The sequence below is a fragment of the Cryptomeria japonica genome, chromosome 5, assembly GCF_030272615.1.
Source record: "Cryptomeria japonica chromosome 5, Sugi_1.0, whole genome shotgun sequence".
NCBI classification, from domain to species: Eukaryota; Viridiplantae; Streptophyta; class Pinopsida; order Cupressales; family Cupressaceae; genus Cryptomeria; species Cryptomeria japonica.
The window spans coordinates 867513875-867533605 of record NC_081409.1 but is presented as its reverse complement, the minus strand read 5'-3'; the positions used below and the strand labels follow the sequence as shown (position 1 = coordinate 867533605).

At 36.3% G+C, this 19731-nt stretch overlaps 2 protein-coding genes across 4 annotated transcripts; one reads left to right on the top strand and one right to left on the bottom strand.

Annotated features, from left to right (window-relative positions):
• The first annotated feature begins 794 nt into the window (after positions 1-794).
• Positions 795-4031, top strand: LOC131043400 (probable disease resistance protein At1g61300). The gene has a single exon (XM_057976591.2). The coding sequence runs from the start codon at positions 981-983 to the stop codon at positions 4029-4031; it is 3051 nt and encodes a 1016-aa protein (XP_057832574.2). The 5' UTR covers positions 795-980.
• A 1170-nt stretch (positions 4032-5201) lies between these two features.
• LOC131043413 (pentatricopeptide repeat-containing protein At2g13600) lies at positions 5202-8407 on the bottom strand. 3 transcript variants are annotated; one of them, XR_009372785.1, is made up of 2 exons: positions 5817-8403; positions 5202-5529 (listed from the first exon to the last, which is right to left on the bottom strand). XR_009372785.1 is itself a non-coding variant. In XM_057976607.2 (2 exons), the coding sequence occupies exon 1, from the start codon at positions 7676-7678 to the stop codon at positions 6899-6901; it is 780 nt and encodes a 259-aa protein (XP_057832590.1). In that variant the 5' UTR covers positions 7679-8407; the 3' UTR covers positions 5202-5529; positions 6854-6898. The 3 variants fall into 3 exon arrangements, 1 of the variants encoding a protein (XP_057832590.1); XR_009372786.1 differs by having other exon boundaries at positions 6566-8403; XM_057976607.2 differs by having other exon boundaries at positions 6854-8407.
• Positions 8408-19731: the final 11324 nt, after the last annotated feature.

Sequence of the window (19731 nt, the reverse complement as noted above, 5' to 3'; positions counted from 1 at the left end):
GTTTGATTTCAACTGAACAAAAATTTTCAATTAGATGGGTAAGATGTAAGTTTGACTGAGTTTTATTCTTTCTTCCATTTGAAATTTTCAATTGTAACACCGATGGAAGTGGAGAACAAAATTTTCCAATTAGATGGGTGGATGTAAGTTTGACTGAGCTTTATTCTTTCTTCCATTTGAAATTTTCAATTGTAGCACCGACGGAAGTGCAAAACAAAATTTTCCAATTGAATGGGTGGATGTAAGTTTGACTGAACTTTATTCTTTCTTCCATTTGAAATTTTCAATTGTAGCACCGACGGAAGTGCAAAACAAAATTTTCCAATTGAATGGGTAGATGTAAGTTTGACTAGCTTTATTCTTTCTTCCAGTCAAAATTCAAAATTTTCAATTGTAACAGACTGAAGTGCAGAACAAAATTTTCCAATTAGATGGGTAGGATGTAAGTTTGACTGAGCGTTATTCTTTCTTCCATTCAAAATTTTCAATTGTAACACCGACGGAAGTGCAGAAAATTACAAGTGTGGAATAATCTTTGCAGCAGATTTCCTCAAGCATGGCTTTCAGTAGTCTCGTCAAGCAGAGAGAGCCGGTTCGTTCACGTCCAAACGACCAGCAAAGAGAGTCAAATTTATAGACGAAACCAGTGACATCAAATCTCTTTTTCAAAGATTTCAATTATGCTTTCAACTTTTGACCATGACTAAACGTTGAGTAATGATCCGCCTGGTTAAACTGAGTTGTTTCTATAAGTTATTTGTAAGATCTTTCTACTCTTTCCTATGTAAATAAGATTCTTGTCTAATGAGCTGTTTATGAAACTATAAATGCTAACATAGCGTTTGCTTTTCAGACGAGCCTACAGATTACTCTGCTTCTCTGGCAAGAGCTTTCGCTGCTATTTGGTTGTATTCCCCTTGCCTTCCCTGAGAAACAAACTTTCAATGGAATTTCAATTCTCTTTTTAAGGTACCCCAAAAATGGGTGATCCTGGCTTCATACCTGGAATGATTGGTTACACCATTCATTTAGCTGTAAGTCAGGTTATTCAATACATCAATGTTGCCATCAGATGCAGGAAAGAGTTGGATGCTCTCAAAGCCCTGCTTCTCAAAATTAAAGAAATGAACATGGAAATGCAACAATGTAGAAAGGCCTTGCAATCTGGCAGAATGAGTACATCCTTTGAGCTTCCTTTGCCCTTCGCGGTCAACAGTTGGTTGAACGAATTAAATTCTCTTCTGGATGAAGCATCTGATTTGGTCACGCACTGCAACGTACAATCATACTGGCATCTCTTTCCTCGTTACAGAACTAGCAGAAAGATTAGGCGGCTCATTGAAAATGTGGAAAAGCATCTAGCTTCAACGCCTTCCATTGCTTTTCTACATCAACTACAGCAGAATGTGACAAATCAGCAAGTGCTTGAGCAGATTAGAGGGAGGATGGATTCTCTTAATCTGTATACTTCAGCACTTACCGGCACATTTGGAGATCTCTTTCCATCTAATTCTTCAGCTGCTTCTAACACGAAGTATATTGAGGAGGCACTCATTGTCGGACAAGATTCTTCATTCACAAGACTTTTGGATCTGATTCATTCAGAGCAGCACAAAAACGTGTCTCGTTTCGGCCTTGTGGGGAAAGGCGGGGCCGGTAAGACTCTACTGCTCAAACGAGTCTTCAACTGTGACCAGGTACAGAGTCTCTTTTGTAATGACTTGATACTTTGGCTTACTGTTTCACAAACTCCATCTTTCAATGCTCTTAGAAATGCTCTCTTCAAACAAATAGCTCTTAAAGTAAATCAAAGACCAGACAGTACACATGAAGACCATATGAAAACTTGGTTGAATGAAAGCATGAGAAAACACAAGTTTGCTCTGTTTTTAGATGATGTTTGGGAAACAAGCGCAACATCATTGTTAGAGGAGCTGTGTGTTCCTCATTCTCCACTCCACGACTCAAATATCATCATTGCCACTTCCAGAAGTAGGAGTGTGCTCTCGCAGTTGGGTGTTCCGACTCCATCAATCATCCAAATGCAAGACTTGACTGAGGATGACAGCTGGAGATTGTTTTCTTTCCATGCTTTTCCACACCGAGATGGAATTTTGCCCATCAGCATTGATCAAGAAATAGCGAGGCGCGTTTGCAAGGAGTGCGGAGGGCTTCCATTAGCCATCAAAGTAGTCGGGCAGGCAATGGCAGGCATTTCTGAGTCAAATGAATGGGAATTCGCACTCCAGAGGTTGCAGAACGATGTTACACACTCGCTTTCGAGCACGTTGAGATTAAGCTACAATGCTTTGGCCAATTTACCAGGCTATGGCATTTCCTTGCAGTTGTGCTTCCTCTGCCTCGCTGCTTTCTCGGAAGACGAAGTCATCCATTATGAAATTGCTATTAAGTACTGGATTGGAGAAGGGTTAGTGGTTGGACCGGATCCTCTACAAATTGGGGAGATATACATCAGATTGTTAGCAGACCGATGCCTTATTGAACCAATCCATAAGGATCAGGATAGAAAGGTGATTAATTTCAGGGTACATGACGTATTGCACCATTTCTTAGCACACCAAATTGCTAAAAAGGAAGAAAAATGCTTCTTTCAGGCACACAAAGGTTTAGGAGAGTTCCCCGCTGACGACTGTGGGGGACACATCAGAATTTCATTGAGGGACAACAATTTGACTAAGGTTCCAAAGGCATTCGGAGCTCCCTATATCCGCTCCTTGTTACTGGCTGGTAATACTACTTTGAAGGAAATTCCAAAAGAAGTAATTGGTAGTATGACCACTCTCAGGGTCCTGGATTTGTCACGGACTGCCCTCCAGTCTTTGCCAAAGAACGTGGGATGTTTGAAGCATTTAGTTTGCCTCATATTATGCTCTATGCCAATAAAGAAACTACCCTACTCTATCGGTACCCTCAGAAAGCTTCAAATATTAGATCTTTATCAATCTGAAATTACAGAACTCCCATCCAGCATTTCTAAGTTGACTTCCCTACAACTTCTGAATGTTCCTTCTTGTCAAGACCTTCAGTGCATGCCTTCTGGGATTTCAAACCTTAGGTCTCTAAAGTACCTGAACACTGGCGGTTCTCGAAATATAGGGTGGAATAAGTGCAGGAGAGGCCGGCTTTCACTTAATGATTTGGGCACCCTAAACCAACTCAAAAGGTTGGGGCTTACAAATAATGGTGAAATAATTCGAGAAGGTACTCTCGGCAGCATGAAGCAGATAGAAGCTCTACTTTTAGATCTGACAGATATGGAAAAGCTACCCAGTGACATGAATGCCATATCAAAATTGAGGAAACTCTGGTTAGTATGTCCTCACTTACTCCAAATAGAAGATTCATTTTGTGAATTTCAAAATTTGGGCTACATCTCTTTGTTCAACTGTGGCATGTTGAAACAACTACCTCCGTTGCAGAAGCTTGAGAATCTGAAGCATTTACAGATTGTTGCCTGTCGCAACATAGAGAAGTTGCCAGAGGAGTTTGGCAAGGAAGGAGCTTTTCCCAAGCTAGAGGTGTTTTCAGTGGTGGCGATGCAGAAGTTAGAACAGCTGCCAATAGTGAAAGAAGGAGCAATGCCTTCACTCAAAACATTGACAATAATGAAGTGTGAGGCATTGCAGAGGATACCAGAGTGTTATTGGGATTTGAAGAGTGTGGAGAAGATAAGGGTGTATGGTTGTTCAAATGTTCAACTTGTCATGGCAGAGGAGGAACACTTTATCAAGACAAAGAGTCAGGTGCAAACAGTAACATTATCTACCACAGAAACTGAGACATTGGAAAAGCGCTACAATAATATCCTCTGTCAGAGTGAACACATTTATTATGGTGAATTTTGGTGCAGTGAGATGTTTCAGTTTGTGGACGAAATTAATCGATATTTGTCTCTATATGATTTGTGTCCAAATAATGGTATACAACAAAAATTTAATACTAGCATTTGCACTTCAATAGTTACACCGATAGCAGGATATACTTTGGATAATATTTTGGAGGTCACATGAAAAAAAAAAACTTGTGGAAATAAAGTACTGAGATACTTGTAGATTATATCATTGTTTTTAATATTATTTTGTATTGTAGAAGATTTGAACTCAACACTATCTAGATGCCTAGATCATAGACTTGCCATTAAACCAAGTGCTCATTGACAATATTTTTAATATTTAGTCTGTAGACTGTAAATTTGAACATTGAAACTCAACAGTAAATATTTTTCAAGTCAAATTATTAAATTTTGGCAAAATATATTGACTGGAAAGAAAATGTAGGTTTTTTTCCGTAGTCAAAAGTGCCCCCATTTCCCAGCCATAATAAGGGCAAGGAATAATTATAATTGTATATCATGTGTAACGCACGACCTGTGAAATGGAAACATACCATTTGGTAACCGCTAACGAAAAATTATTCATTTGTTTGGTTAACATGGTCTAATTTTTTCAAGCTTTCAAAAATGCTTCCATGATGGGTTCGAGGGGAAGCGTGCTCTCAAAATGGACTTGATGCATAAATGTAAAAATGAAAATTTGTTTTTGCTCTCAGGTATGGGGTAGTTTCAATGTCAATTAAATTTTATTAAGTAACGCAACTCACTGAACTACTTTTATTTTGCATTGACTGTTTAGATGGCATATGTGGGCCTGTTCCTTCCACGATCTTTTAACATTCGAACTCAAACTATTCTTGATTAGAAGTCTAGTGGATGGCCGTAAGCATTTGATCTTCATCCTTTTTGGACTTCATCTTCATTTTCCATATTTGTCTATGCTTCTTGGCCATGACAGAAAAATCTTGCCACTTGAAACAAGGCACCCATGGAGATTTAAGTTTGATAATGCTGCCACCATCATTCTTTCTAAGGTGTTTGTTGTAAACATTTCTATAGGTTCAAACATAGCGAAGGTAAAGGAAAACAATCTCTATGCATACATTTTATTAGTTCATTCCTACATGGCTAAGATAATTCCCACACATCAAATCAAGACAACAATGCCTAGGTTCAAACTTTAGGGTCTTAGATTTGAACCACAATTTTTTTCATCTATATAGAGATCTAGACAAGTTTTAGGCTAAGAAGATTAGCTATTGTATGTGTGGCCAAAGATACCAGCTTGATGTAAGCTAAGTACACATGTTATCTTCATGTAATTTTTAAAAATAGCATTTCAGTTTTGTCAAATCAACTTTAAATTTAATCTAAAGTAATTAATTACATTCAGTAAAGCAATGGGGGCATTAAAATCTTTGGCCAATTAATGTAGTATGATACATAATAATACAATTAATTGACACAAAAGAAAGATACAAAATGCTCGAGGTAAAGAATCAAGAGATGCTGCTCAAATCATCTCCAATCATTGGATTGTAAGTCCTTGTCTGTCACATTTCATGTTGGCTAAGCAGCTTTCCGTTTTCTATTGACCAAGCAGCTATTCTCTCTTTGTTTTCTTTTCCCATTCTTCATTTCCTCCTCCAGCTTATCGTTTGAGACGTGCAGGTTTCCTGAAAGCATTTCAATGTCATATTACATCATAATAGTATCATAAAACTGAGCTTTAACAAAATACCCTTCAGTATATATAGGCAGTTGTGCACATTGCACATTCTAAATCTGATTTTATGGAGTTAACAACATGCTTAAGATCTCCAAACATAGCAAATAACACATTATAGAAAATGGAAATAGAATCAATAGGAAACCAATGTTTACAAATTGTTTTACCGAGTATCACCAATAATCTTCACAAGAATATTGTCCTTGTATGAACTGATGGTACCAATTCACATACCTTACAACAATTTGTCTTGCAGCAATCTTGGAGATAAACTTGGTTGCAGTGTGACAGTCAATACATACTTGAAGATTCTTAACAACTCTAATGGTTGTTCTAGGGGGTGTGTTTAACAATCCAAAAGCAATTGCCAACTTCTCACTATGGTGGCAGAGAAATAGTTCTTTTTCTTCCTCTTCTCTATCATCTTGGATTTGGAAAATATCCTGTTGCCTTCATCTCTAAAGACAATTCATCCAACTTTGCATATATCTCCTGTGTTTGTGGGTGTGGTTTGTCTCCCATACAAAAAGCATGTACCATTTTTGGGTTTTTTATCCAACTACATCCATGTATCTTTTTAATTCCTCTGTCTTCCATTAATTGCCTTACCATTTGAACCTCACTCCACCTGCCCATTTATACACAGATGTTTGCTAGAAGAACATAAGTCGCAACATATTTTTAATCCAGCTCAAATATAAGATTTGCTGTAAACACTCGTAACTTTTTATTCTTATGTGATCTATAGGCACCAAGCAAAGATGTCCACACAACCACTATAGGTTTTGTAGGCATTTTAATGGTAAAGTTTAGAGCTTCATCAAGAGAGCCAACACAACCAAGAAGGTAAACCATGCACGCATAATGATCAAATGTAGGCATGATGTAATAAGAGTCACTCATAGCATTGAAATATTTACAATCCTCATCTACTAAACCTGCATGGATGCATGCTAATAAAACACAGCAAAAAAAAAGCTTACATGGTCAGGGTCTGTTCCAGAGTGCTTCATTAGTTCAATTTGAGAGAACGTTTGGAAGATCCATTTTGTGCATGATCTACAATTATTGCATTCCATGAGACAACATCTTTTTGAGGCATTCTGTCAAATAGTTTGTGTCGTATGTATTCTTGCACACTTTGCATACATTTCTACTAGGGAACTTGCAACTACAACATCTGACAAAAATCCACTTTCAATTATAGTTTGATGGATGTGTATACCCTGTTCTAAAGCTACCATTTTGGGGTAGGCTAGCAGAATGCTTACAAAGGTTGTGGAGACTGGCTTTACACCTGCCAATTGCATTTGCTTTTAAGTTTCCAACGCCTTCTCAACAAACCCATTTTGCGTATATCCTGTAATTATTGTATTCCATGAGATCACATTTCTTTGAGGCATTTCTTTGAAAAGCCTTAAAGCCTCGTCAAGGTCACCAATTTGTGCATAACTCGCAGTGATTGCAGTCCAGGAAACCATTTCTCTTTGAGGCATTTTGTCAAAGAGTTCACGTGCCATGTGCATGCTTCCACATTTTGCATACATATCTAACATAGCATTTGCAACTACCACATCTGACAAAAAACCGCCTTTAATTATACTTTGATGGATGTTCACGCCCTGTTTCAAACCTCTCGTTTTGCCACAGGCTGGGAGTATGCTAGAAAAGGTTGTGGCGTTTGGTCTCACTCCTGCCAATTGCATTTGCTTCAAAATTTCTAAAGGCATATCAACAAATCCATTTTGCGCATATTCTGCAATCATCGCATCTCTTCGAGACATTTCTTTGAAAAGCCTTATTGCCTCTCCAAGTTCACCATTTTGTTCATAAACTACAATCATTGCAATCCATAAGACTACATTCTTTTGGGGTATTTTGTCAAACAGTTCACGTGCTTCGCATATTCTTCCACATTTTGCATACATATCAACCAGGGCATTTGTAACTACATCTGATAAAATCCCACTTTCCATTATGTTTTGTGGATGTCCATGCCCTCTTCCAAAGCTCTTAATTTGGCATAGACTGCGAGCATGCTGGAAAAGGTAAAATGATCGGGTTGGACACTCGTTCGTTGCATTTGATGAAACCATATCAATGCCTCCTGCAATTTATGATATTCCATAAAATGGCATCTCGTTTGGTGATGTCGCCAAACACTCTACGAGCATCCACCTAGCTACCGCACTTGACATACATGTTGATAAGCTTATTTTGGAAAACTGTAGCTGTAGCAAAACCAAATCGCATATGGGTGATCTGGGAGTGGATTTGCTTACCCTCTGAAAGGGATTTCTTGGAAACGCAAGCCTCCAATAGTTGAAGACATGGATAACACTGTACAGGCGGGTTATGTGTGGTAAGCAGAATGTGTAGCAACTCTTTCAACCGATCCCCTCTACATAATGTCGCGAGGTTGAGATGGCGATTGGCTGTGTATGACATTGGCAATGTATGATGATACTGGGACAGAAATCAACAAATTGTTATTCATTTCTGCTTCTCCCGCAGTGACAATGAAATACTGCCGCTGTTTGCATCCTCAAAAGGGGATTTATGGAGGTCTGTGGAGAAAGATTGAGAAGTGCCAAAGGAATCCGTCTCTATTTACCCGCATTCTATCGCATCGGAATTTTCCCGGCAAGAAAAATGCGATGAAATTTTTAGCGGTGAGTTTTTAGATGTGAGACATTACATTCCCGTGGCAGCTTTTTCAAATATAATAGCCTATGGGCTAATTATGTTCAATATAAGTTGCATATTATTTCAAAGTAATATATGTAATAGGAAGGATAAAAGTTTCAAGTTTATGTGTGATATTTTTGTTTTATATAATTTTATTATTGCAATATTTGTTTGCATTTTATACATTGTGTTAGTTAAAATTAGTTCATTTCATTTAGTTTTTTATTCATTTGGATTAGTTTAGATTTCTTTGTATTAGGAAAGCAGGGAAAAATGGAGCCATGACCCATTACAAAGGAAACAAAACAAGGGTGCTCATCCTAGAGTACAAAGGAGGCCACAACAAGGCACCCCCATGACACAAGTCCAAAGGACTGTAAGCAACATCCTCCAAAAGAGCAACATCCTCCAAAAGGTTGTGGAAGGAACAGGGGGCCGCAAAATAGAAAGCCCAAAGGCCAATAGGCCTGACCCAAAACCGAATCAAGAGACTCCTAGAGATAAGAACAAAGAAGACAACCCACAACGTGGGGTAACCTTACAAGGGGGAAAGGAGGCTCCCCAAGTCAAGCAAAGGACCACAATGCTTACACGCCAGCTGGAAGTCAACCCTCCAACAACAAAACTCCTTTTCACCTCAATAGAAAGGGAGCCCACCTCCATAGGAACAAAGAAGGAGAAGACCAACAAACTAGAGAACCAATCGTGAATCCAATCGGTAACCAAGCAGCCGCAGAGGAGAGAAGGCCACCATGAATAACCATCAACCTCTTTCACAAAGCAATTCACCACCTCTATAGGGAACACAATGACCTCCATAGGAATTGCAAAAGAAGAAGATGGGAACCAATGAAGCCAAGTTTGCACCACAATGAACAGAACACTCCCCACCTCAAAAGGGAAAAAATCCAACTCCAAGGAGACCACAAAGGCAAGCACAACCCTAAAACTAGTAGCAGTCCATAACCAAAAACCAGCATAGGCAAGGGGCCCTTGAAAACTAATCAGTACCAACCAAAATAGATAGTCTCAACGAAAAGATGAAAAGCAACCACATGGTGTTGGAAGTAACCACCACATTCCAGCTCCAACAAGACACCTACTACCTGAATCCGAAACAAGCGCCATCATCGAAATCACAACAAAAAAACCAAGAGCCACCACCAGGCTTCATAAGATCCAAGAAGGAAGTACCCCCACTGCATTCCATTTTAACACAAAAGGCATTCACAGCTAAATAGACATCCTCACCAATAGCTTCCACGAGCAGGGCCATCATCAACAGTCTCATGAAGCCAAAACCACAGACCCCAAGGTCAAACAAAGGTCCTAAGAAACTAAAACTCAAAGACCCAACAACACCTACAATGGTCCATCAAGAACACTGGTAGCAAGCGCGAGAACCAAGCAGGCTCAACACCACACGACCCAAGCACGTACAGGGGAATAAGCTGGCAGAATCACCCATAAAAACCCGCAACAAACTCCACAGGCACACCCATAGTGAACCTTGAGCGAGCGACCAACAGAGCCCACTACAACAGAAAAAAGACGCCAACCAAATGCATAGCCACCACAGATAGGTGGCATAACCACCATCAACATCGTTACCAGCAACTCTCCTACAACCACCAATGTCGATAAAGGAGGGAAATCCCCACAAAACCAACATGGGCAAGGGATAGCCTAGAAATTACCACCAAAGCAACACCAGACGACGGCCAGGCATATACTCCACAACCAACACTATCCAGGGCTCACGGTCAAAGGTCCTCAGAACAAAGACCACAACAAGAACCTCAAGGTAGGCATGAGACCTAATACAAGCCACACCCACCACAAGAAACACATGCACCAAAGTACCCAAAGAGGTCACAACCATGCAATAACAAATGACCCCAAATCTGATCACCAGTGACAAGCCTAAACCATCACAGGAGGGCCACCGACAAAGGCACCGAAAGCATCCATTGCAGACCACACAAGGCACACACACAAGACAGGAGAACAAGATCCCCTCATGGATAGCCCAGCCAAAGAACTCAGCCAGAGACTGCAGACCCAAGGAAAGACCAGGCCAGAGCACCCAATGTAGATGCATCCAAACCGCCTCTTGAAGGCTGCAACAATCTCCATCCTCATCAGGCTCTGCATCTCCACCATCGCTCCCAGTTTGAAATCCTTGGTTTCCCGCTCCTCCGCTCTTCTCACCCATCGCTCCCAAAGTATATCTACATGTTTCAAAGTATATCTTAATTTGATTTTCTTGAAGTTAGTTATCATCTTGTCAATTTGTGCACCCAAAAGTTTGAGCTAGGAGATTAAAGACTTTAATTTATAGATAATCTTAGGTCATTAATAAGACTCTTGGAAATAATCTAGAAATAGAAAATAAAAGACAATTTAAAATTAATAATCTATTATAGAGTACTTTAAATTGGCACCTCTACACAATTAGGGATCTTCTTCTTACATTCTTTGTGTGGGGTGTCTAAAAAACCATACAACCACCTTCTAAGGGCTTGATTTGCAATTGAAAGATGGCAAGGTCTTTGTCTCTCGCACTAAACCAAGTCTTGTGGTATTTTTTTGGGTAAAAGTTCAAAATTATATCAAATTTTGTAAAGGAAATTGCCAACACAAATACAATTTTACAACTTAGATCACCTAAAATTGATGTTTATATTTTTAATTTAAAACAATATAAAAATATTATGTATGGAACTCTTAATATAGTTTATGTTTACAATTTTTAAATATTAAAAAAAAAGTATTTGTAAATATATATAGGCATTTCCATTAAAGTATATAATAAGATTACACTATTCAAAAAAAAGGGTGGGAGGAGAAAAATTTAAAGAAGAATTTTGATTGTTGAATGTTCAAAAAACAATGTGATTAGTAGGATGTTACTATAATAAAAATAAAAATTCTATGATTTTTTCCTCTACATAGATAAATTAAATATTTATTGCATAGAGAAAATAATAATGTTTTGTAAATATATTGATTAAAAAAAATAATGTTTTATAAATATTTTTTAAAGTCAAACCTAATCAAAATGTTATAGTTTTCAAGGGACATTAACTCTTCTCTAAAAAAAGTATTATTTAAACAACATTATACCTTTTTGGAAAAATGTTGTGTGTGTGTGTACACACACATAGACACATTTAAAGCAAACTGCTACTTAGGGATAGCTACCATTATATTAATCATAAGAAAATATTACATTTCAATTACAGATTGAGGATAGTAAGGCCCTGATGGTCTCAGTGACCTCCTATGATCTCTCGATCTGCTTTGAAGGGAACATACATCCATTTATAGACATCATATAGACATATGTTTCCATATTGTTCCTACTAATGCCATCCTTCATGATCTTCATTGAGTCATGCATGTCATTGTTGTTCAGGACCACCTCCTTCACACTAAATGCATCTAGTACCCATCCTTTGTATGTTGTAGTGTTCAAGTCCCACAATGCCTCCATCACAATCTCCCTAAGTGTAAGCACCACCATCCATTTGACCGCCCTTTTTGTGGCTTCATGGTCTCCTGTAGTCCTAGCCACAATGTAAACAAATTTCTCTAATAGGCCAAAGTTATGTGTATGAGCTCCATGTATATGTATATGTATATGTATATGTATATGTATATGTATATGTATATGTATATGTATATGTATATGTATAAGTGTATATGTATCTATATGTATGTGTATGTGTATGTGTATGTGTATGTGTATGTGTATGTGTATGTACACACACATATACATATATAACTAATCAAATTGTGTGTGAGTGTGGGTATGGGTGTGTGTGTTTTGGACTCTATAAACTCTACAAAATTATATTTTTAATTGTCATGAAGTTCCCTTGATTAGATAATTATAGAGTTGAAGTTGGGTTTTTTAGTGAATTTGTCCCAAAAGAGGGGCTAAGCAAACACATAGATTGACACATAATTTTAGGGGTAAGTGTTTAACTAGAACATTCAAAAATATTTTCAATCTAAACAATGCATGCAAATTCAAACTTTTGTGAGTTTTGAAATTAAATAATAACTATTTTAATGTTTTATGTGAAAGGATTTTGCCGAAAATTTTTTGTGCCATGTAGGTGCCAAGTTGTTTTAAATGAAAAAAAAATGTCCAAAATTATTTAAACAAAAAAAATTTCACTTGAAACTATTTTGTTGGATTAAAGTGCAAAATAATTTTAAACTTTTACCCTTTAGCATAACCCGTTATCAATTAAAAGTAGGAAGATCTAGATACATCGAGTTTAATGTCATATCATGGAAGAATACTAAGTGTATACGATGAAAATGGGATGATAAAACTATTGTAAAGCCACACAAGATCCAACCACATAAAACCCTAGTTCTACATTTAAGAATCTACCATACACCAATGAAGAACCTAAAACATGCAAAATATCAAAAACTTGAAAGATTATACCATTCACATATTTAGGAGGGTTTGATCTTCATTGTTTCATATCTCCATTGATCTTACTTGATATGGTTGCTCTCATATTTTGTATTGTGCACAAGAGCTCAAAAAAGAATGGATTGTGGTTGTGAAGTCGCTTGATTGATTGCATTCGCTTGATAGACACATTTGTTAGTTGAAATGATTAAGGTTATGAAATGATAAAGGATCATCTTATATAGAAGACACCTTAGAAAATAGAGGGATAGGATTAAGAGGTGAAAGGGTAAATGGTCGGCTAGGATTAAAGGGTAGGTAGAGTAAATAATAGAATATTAAGGGGAAGTTAGGGACAAATTAAGAAATAAATGACAAGTGTCATGGAGGGAAAAAACTAAGGAATTAATTAAATAAATAAAGATGTATTTAATTAATAGAGGAAGTGGTACCAATTAAATAAAGAAAATATTTATTTAATTTAGGGAAAGGATAATTTAAATAAATAGAAATATTAATTTAAATGGGGAAAGGCTAGAAGAGGATAAATGAATTAATTAAATAAATAAAAATCTATTTAGTTAATAGAAGGATGAGGAATTAAATAATTAAATAAATAAAACATTTATTTAATTAAGACAAGACAATTTTAGGTATCTACACTAAATTTACATAACGTGGCTTAGTCCAAGACTATTTCACATGGCATTGACCTTATTCAAAAAATGTAACTTCACTAAAATTTGTTGTCACCTGCCAGCATTTAATCTACATTATATTTTTTATTATGAATTAACTATCAAAACACATTCACAAACCAGCAATAAAATATCAAATCAACACACTACCATTAAAAAATAACTAAGCATTATTTTCCTTCTCTATCTTTTGATTCTTAGTTCATTTGATTTAGTGCTAATTATTAGATTCATTACTTAATTATTATGTATTTTATATATGTCATTACATTGCAAGAGAATACTTATATTTGTTGGCATTCCGGTGCATTTTTGTATGTCCGGTGAATGATATGGTTGTCTTTGTTGGAAACATAATCTCTCAAGACTTCACAGTCTATCGACAGTAAGTAGACTAGTATACTGAGGACGACTGGCTAAGCAATAGGTAAACAGGGTAAATAGTGAGTAGATCGGCAAGCAGTGAGTAGACCCGCAAGCGGTGAGTAGACCCGCAAGTAGTGAGTAGACTGACAAGTAGTAAGTAGACCGGCAAGCAGTATGTAGATCAACAAGTAGTGAGTAGACTGGCACATAAGAGGTCCACTGACTAAGTAGAGAACAAATTGGTATACAGGAGGAAACCGACTAGGTATATTTTGACTGATACACCAGTAGAGTCTATAACCGACAGACTGGTAACGTTCAATTAACATTCAGTTAAACCAAGAGTCTTCTCTAGTCAACCGACAGACTCATCGGCATGTTCAACTGTCTTGTCAGAGATTCCTACAATGATTTCAAGGGAGTGATTTAAGGCATGGTAACAGAATTTTGAAAAGGATGCTTTGGAGGGAAAGTCGGCGACAGACTGTAGGGTCAATAAATTCACATAATTCATTCTTGAGATGGTTGTTGTTAAGGTGAATAGAGATAATGTGAAGGTGTATACATGGGGAGTTTAATACAATGCAGAGTCGAGTGACAGAGGACCGACAGACTGCAATCCAAAGATCAACAAATCGATAGAGGGCAGAGTTGAAGGTACATTCAAGAAATCGATGTTGTGCAGAGAAGATACAACTGATGCAGACATAGTGTGATTTTTTAGTGTGATATGATCAAGCTAATTAGTAGCCACTCCAGCAGATCATCTTTATGTTTCTCTCTAACCATTGCAACTAAAATCCCTTAATAGGGTGGGCTTTAACAGGTCCCATTGTAAAAATCCTTTAACGGGGTGTCATCTCAATTGATGATTTTAAGACCTTTGATAAGGCTACCTTTAACAGGGTAAAGGCACTGACAGGCCTTAAACCAAATCCCTTAACCAGGTGGCACCTAACAATGTCTTTGTAATCTCCTAACAGGGATGGCTCTTCACCGAGCGTACTCTAGAAGAGTACAAATTTTGTGAGTTCCTACTCACACCGTGGTTTTCTCCCATTTGGGTTTCCACGAGATAAATCTTGGTGTCACTATGTATCTTTTCATGCATTCTTATTCTTCTGCAATAGTTATTTATATTGATGAATGTTAAGTTAGTGATAACTAAAGTTAAAAGTTTTTAATTGAGCAAAACTGGTAAAGTGTTGATGCACCCCTCCCCTCTCAGCATCAGTTGGGACTAACAATTTTCTCATGAAAATTGGTTAATTTTGAACTCAATTAAATGCCACTAAGATCCTTGACCTAGTTTTAACCTTCATTATCCATTTTTAGATCTAATATAGTGTACATTTATTGATTAATCTTGTATTCTTTAAGCTTATTTTATAAATTTGCATGCCAAATAAAATCCCTTGGTCTCTGTCAGCTCAACCAATCTTTTTATAATATATCATATAAAAATATTGAATAAGTGACAATTTATGGATTTTAGTTGATTTTTTTTATTGCTTAAGTTTTGGTTGAGTAAAAGTTATTTTAAATTTGATTTTATCAAACTTACATGAATTTTTTCATATATTTGTAATTTGAATGTAATTAGTGACAAATTTTAAGTGAACTTATATATTATAAAAAACTTCAACCCTAATCATGAAGGTATGAACATTTATCAAAATCATAGTTAGAAGTGGATTTTTATAAATTCTGGTACACAAGTTTCAATGCAACCTCTAATGCCTGTACTTTCAATAACTTTTATTTTATTTTCATGTTCATACTATGTACTTTACAAAAAAAATCTAATCTCATTATTATATTCACAATTTCATGGTGTACAAGTGTAGACTTGATATTCGTACATTGCAACATTGAGCAATTTTCTCATGTTACCAAGGTTATATTTCCTCACCTACAATTCCTTCTCTTAACACACACTATTTTTATATATTATGTACTTTTAACATAACAATAATTATGCACGTATGATTAAATTCCACTAACTTATAGTTTCCATGTGTAGGAAGGTAAAAATTGAATAAGCCAAAAACTCTTTCCTGACTCATTCCACAAAAGAAAAGGGATTCATCAACAACAAAATATTCACCTTTAAAGTCACATCAAAGTTGATTGAGGCCATTTTTGGACTCTCATAGGATGTCATTACTTTTCTTAAGAAGCTAAAAGGTTCATATAAGGAAGAATTCAAGTGATTCTTCAAGGAGGGTGAGGGAGTGTTGAAGCTGCAAAGCAATTACAATAGAGAAGAGCTTCTTGGAAAATGGAAGGACACAACCCTTCTTTTGATGAAATTATTCATCCTCGATGATCGTTATTCACACTTAGATCTTCCCCATGCTAAACCACCTGAGGTATGGAATCCAAATGAACTTTTCTTTCTGGGTTTGTTTGTCTTTATCCCAATCTGTTTCTTGAGCTAAGTCAAATAACTATCTGCCTCTTCACTAGGCTTTAATCCTTAGGCTATATAAGTTTCATCTCGCTCTAACCGCTTCGAGTGGGTCCCCTTCTAAGCCCTCTAATCCCCTGTTGGACCCAAATCTGATAATTAAGATCTTTGGGGACCCTATGGATAAAACTACCTCGACTAATAGTTCTACCTCTAAGCCCAAACTTGTCCACACCCATTTTAACCCTAGCAGAGAGGTGAAGAAAAATCCCTCTTCTACCCCAATTTTGAAGATTTGTTCTTGCTACCCTCAATCCTAAGGGACATTATGAAAACATAAACATGCAATTGAGAATCTAGGTCATATATTTGACCCTATCCATAGATTGAGGACAAGAAAACACAACATAACAAGGATAAACAAGCCTTCTTCATTTCAAGCTCCACCAAACCTAGGAAGACCTATTCCCAATTTACAAGTCCATATAATATCACTAACTCATCCCTAAACAACAACTATAGGTTGTTGATGGTAGATAGTTCTCAGGTTCATAAACAATGGGTGTTTGTAGTTCACCATTATCTGATATTAATCCCATTTCTTTCAGATAATCATTGAGAATAATTAAATTAGTGTCTCCACTTTATATTCCTAAAATATAAGTATATATTATCGTTTCGCATAAAGCCTCTACTCTAAACATTCATCATAGGAATATGCTAGAGATATAAATAATCAAAATAGGAAACAAAGATAAGAATGAAACAATATTTTGTGAATGTTATGAAATTCTTCTGAGTCAGATTTTTAAAATTTCATGGATTGATGCCTAACCCAAGGTGCAAAGTTGCACCCATATCCAAATGCAAATGTCAAATAACAATTTATCTTATTTAGTGAGCCTATGTGACATTAATGCCTAACACTAATGCAACCTTTGTTGTTATTACAAAAAATATTCTTACAAATCCATATCGTATTCCTAAACTTATTGTAATACATATGTAGGTTTTTAATCTCTTCCTTGAAGAGAACCCACAAACAAAATTACACATTCACAAGATTTTTGTAAAGACAAATAACAAAATCCTTGATATTATTATTCATGTAAGATGGAGAAATACAATGTGGAGATGATTTTTGTAAAATTTCCATGAGAGTTCATGAACTAATTGACATTACTAAAGAAAATGTTTATATTATTCACTATTTAAGGCTCATTCACTTAACCTAGACACTACTAATACCCTTTTTAGAAGAACCCAAAAATTTCCATCAACCAAAATCTCCTTTTTTATAGCCTTGGAATTCCTTTTATAAGAGTAAGGAATGCAACAAGCTTCAAACTGCTTAAACAACTAGCATATTATCTTTGTCTTCCAAGAAGCTCACTAAAGAAAATATAAACTCCACAAGTCCTGAGTTGACACACCAGATTGTTTTCACCTTCTTTACCATTCAATCAGGGACTTGCCCAGGAGTGGGAAAACCTTTTAGTGAGTGCCAAGTTACTTTACACACCATCTGACAACTACCTATTGAATATCCAAACAACTGAAGGGTGGGGGGGGGTGGGGGGTGAATTAGTTGACTATTAAAATTAATTTTACTTTTCCCACAAAAACTTATCTAGTAAACTAATCTTAGATTACTTAACCATGAGAAGATATAAACATAAAGATCGTACACATGAAACACCAGATATGACATGGAAAACTATAGTACCCCTGCCCTAATCAATTTTAAATCTTGGTTTAATCTTGGTTAGTTTGTCTTAATAATGTTATAGTCAGATCTTTGATTTAACACATAGTTGTTGATGTGGTTTTCACACTAGTTGTATGCAAGTTGTTTAGTGTTCCTATTTCATGGTATTAATATCGGGCTAACGTTTTCATTAAGTTTATATATATGTATGCATGTATGACTCTTGGTTGCAGGAGATTTCAGGTACAACGCCACATGAGTGCGAGGTTCGTCTTCACCTGGATTTGCAGGTTTGAGTGTACCTCTTTAATCCTTAGAGTTGGATTAGGTGGTCGTAAGACCCTAGTTGACCATAGTCATGCTCAAGTGAGCATTGTTAGTCGTCGTCGGTATCCCCTTTTGGTTGGGTTTGCGACTCGTCAGTCTGGTAGACTTTCTTGGTTTGCGTGCTTGGTGTGTATGGTTAAATTGATTAATTAGTCCTTAGTAGTTAATTTGATTAAATATGTGTTTGTGCATTAAAGATTAATGGACTAAATTAATCGGGATTTCGTTATGCGATTATCGTTGATATTGGATTGCTCGTCTTAAATTGGGAGTAAGTTCAATTAAATGGTTGATTTTGAATATTAAATGCATTTTGTATATGCTATTGAAAAAGAAAGTTTTGTATTTAATTGCAATGGATTTAATTGTATTCTGTTGGCTTTTTAAATTAGGAAGGTTAAAGTTCAGTTGAGTGAGAAAATCAATTTTGTATTGAAAAGCAATTTAATTTGTTGATATAGTTGAAAAATAGAATTATTTTTGGAAGATTATTTTTAAATAAAAATTTTAATTCCAAAAAATGGAATTTTGGTCAACTCTTCCTTATAACCTAAATTTTTGGAAAATTTGAGAGGATGGATATTTTTGGAAAATTATTTATTGGAGAAATTTTTTTTTGGTTTGGAGGGAATTTTGGGGGTTTTGGGGAGAAAGAAGTTCTTCTGGATCTTGCAGGATGGGCTCTCCTTCAAATTCTTCCAGGAATGCGTATGGAGATAGGAATTACTTTCTTTGTCTTCCTTGTTGCCATGGAAATAGTCTTTTGTTGAATGAAAAATGCTTGTTGTTAAAAATCCAATCTTCTTAAATTGATTTTAGATTTAATTTTGGATTTGTGGGTTTAGAGCTATGCTTATGACTGGTGTTCTTGCAATCATAGTTGAATCATTATGTTAAAATGGTTCTTTTTAGCCATTATGAATCTTTGTTGGAAAATGGTTTGGGGTTGTGAAACTTTACCATTCTGGAAATTATATGGTAAGTCTCTATATGAGACTGTGTTTTTTTATTATTATTATGGGGTTTTGTTGTTTTGAAAGGAAGTGTTTAAAACCCATATCTCTTATTATAGAAAAATGGATTGTTTTGTATGTTAAATCGAAATATAAAATTTCGAAGCATTTCATTTGTTATTCCGTGTTTATAAAAAAAATCGAACTGTGTTTTTAAAAAAAATATATATAGTAAACAAACTTTTGGTTGGGGTTTGGAGGGCGGGGAGCGGAGCTCCTCCCCCTCTTTTCCTTTTTCCCCGCGTAGCTGCAGCCGGCAGAGGCCGCAGCTCACTGCGACCCCCGCGGCAGTCGCAGACACTGCGTCTCCGTTGCGGTGGCCGCAGGGAGCGGCGCGTCCTTGCGCGGGAACCGCAGGTCCGGCGCCGCTGCAGCTAGGGCACGTTCCCTCTTCTTGCCCTAATAAAATTTAGTTTTTTTAAAAAAAAAAATTTAATATTTTTTTTAAAAAAAAAATTTAATATTTTTTTTATAAAAAAAATATATATATATATATAATATTTT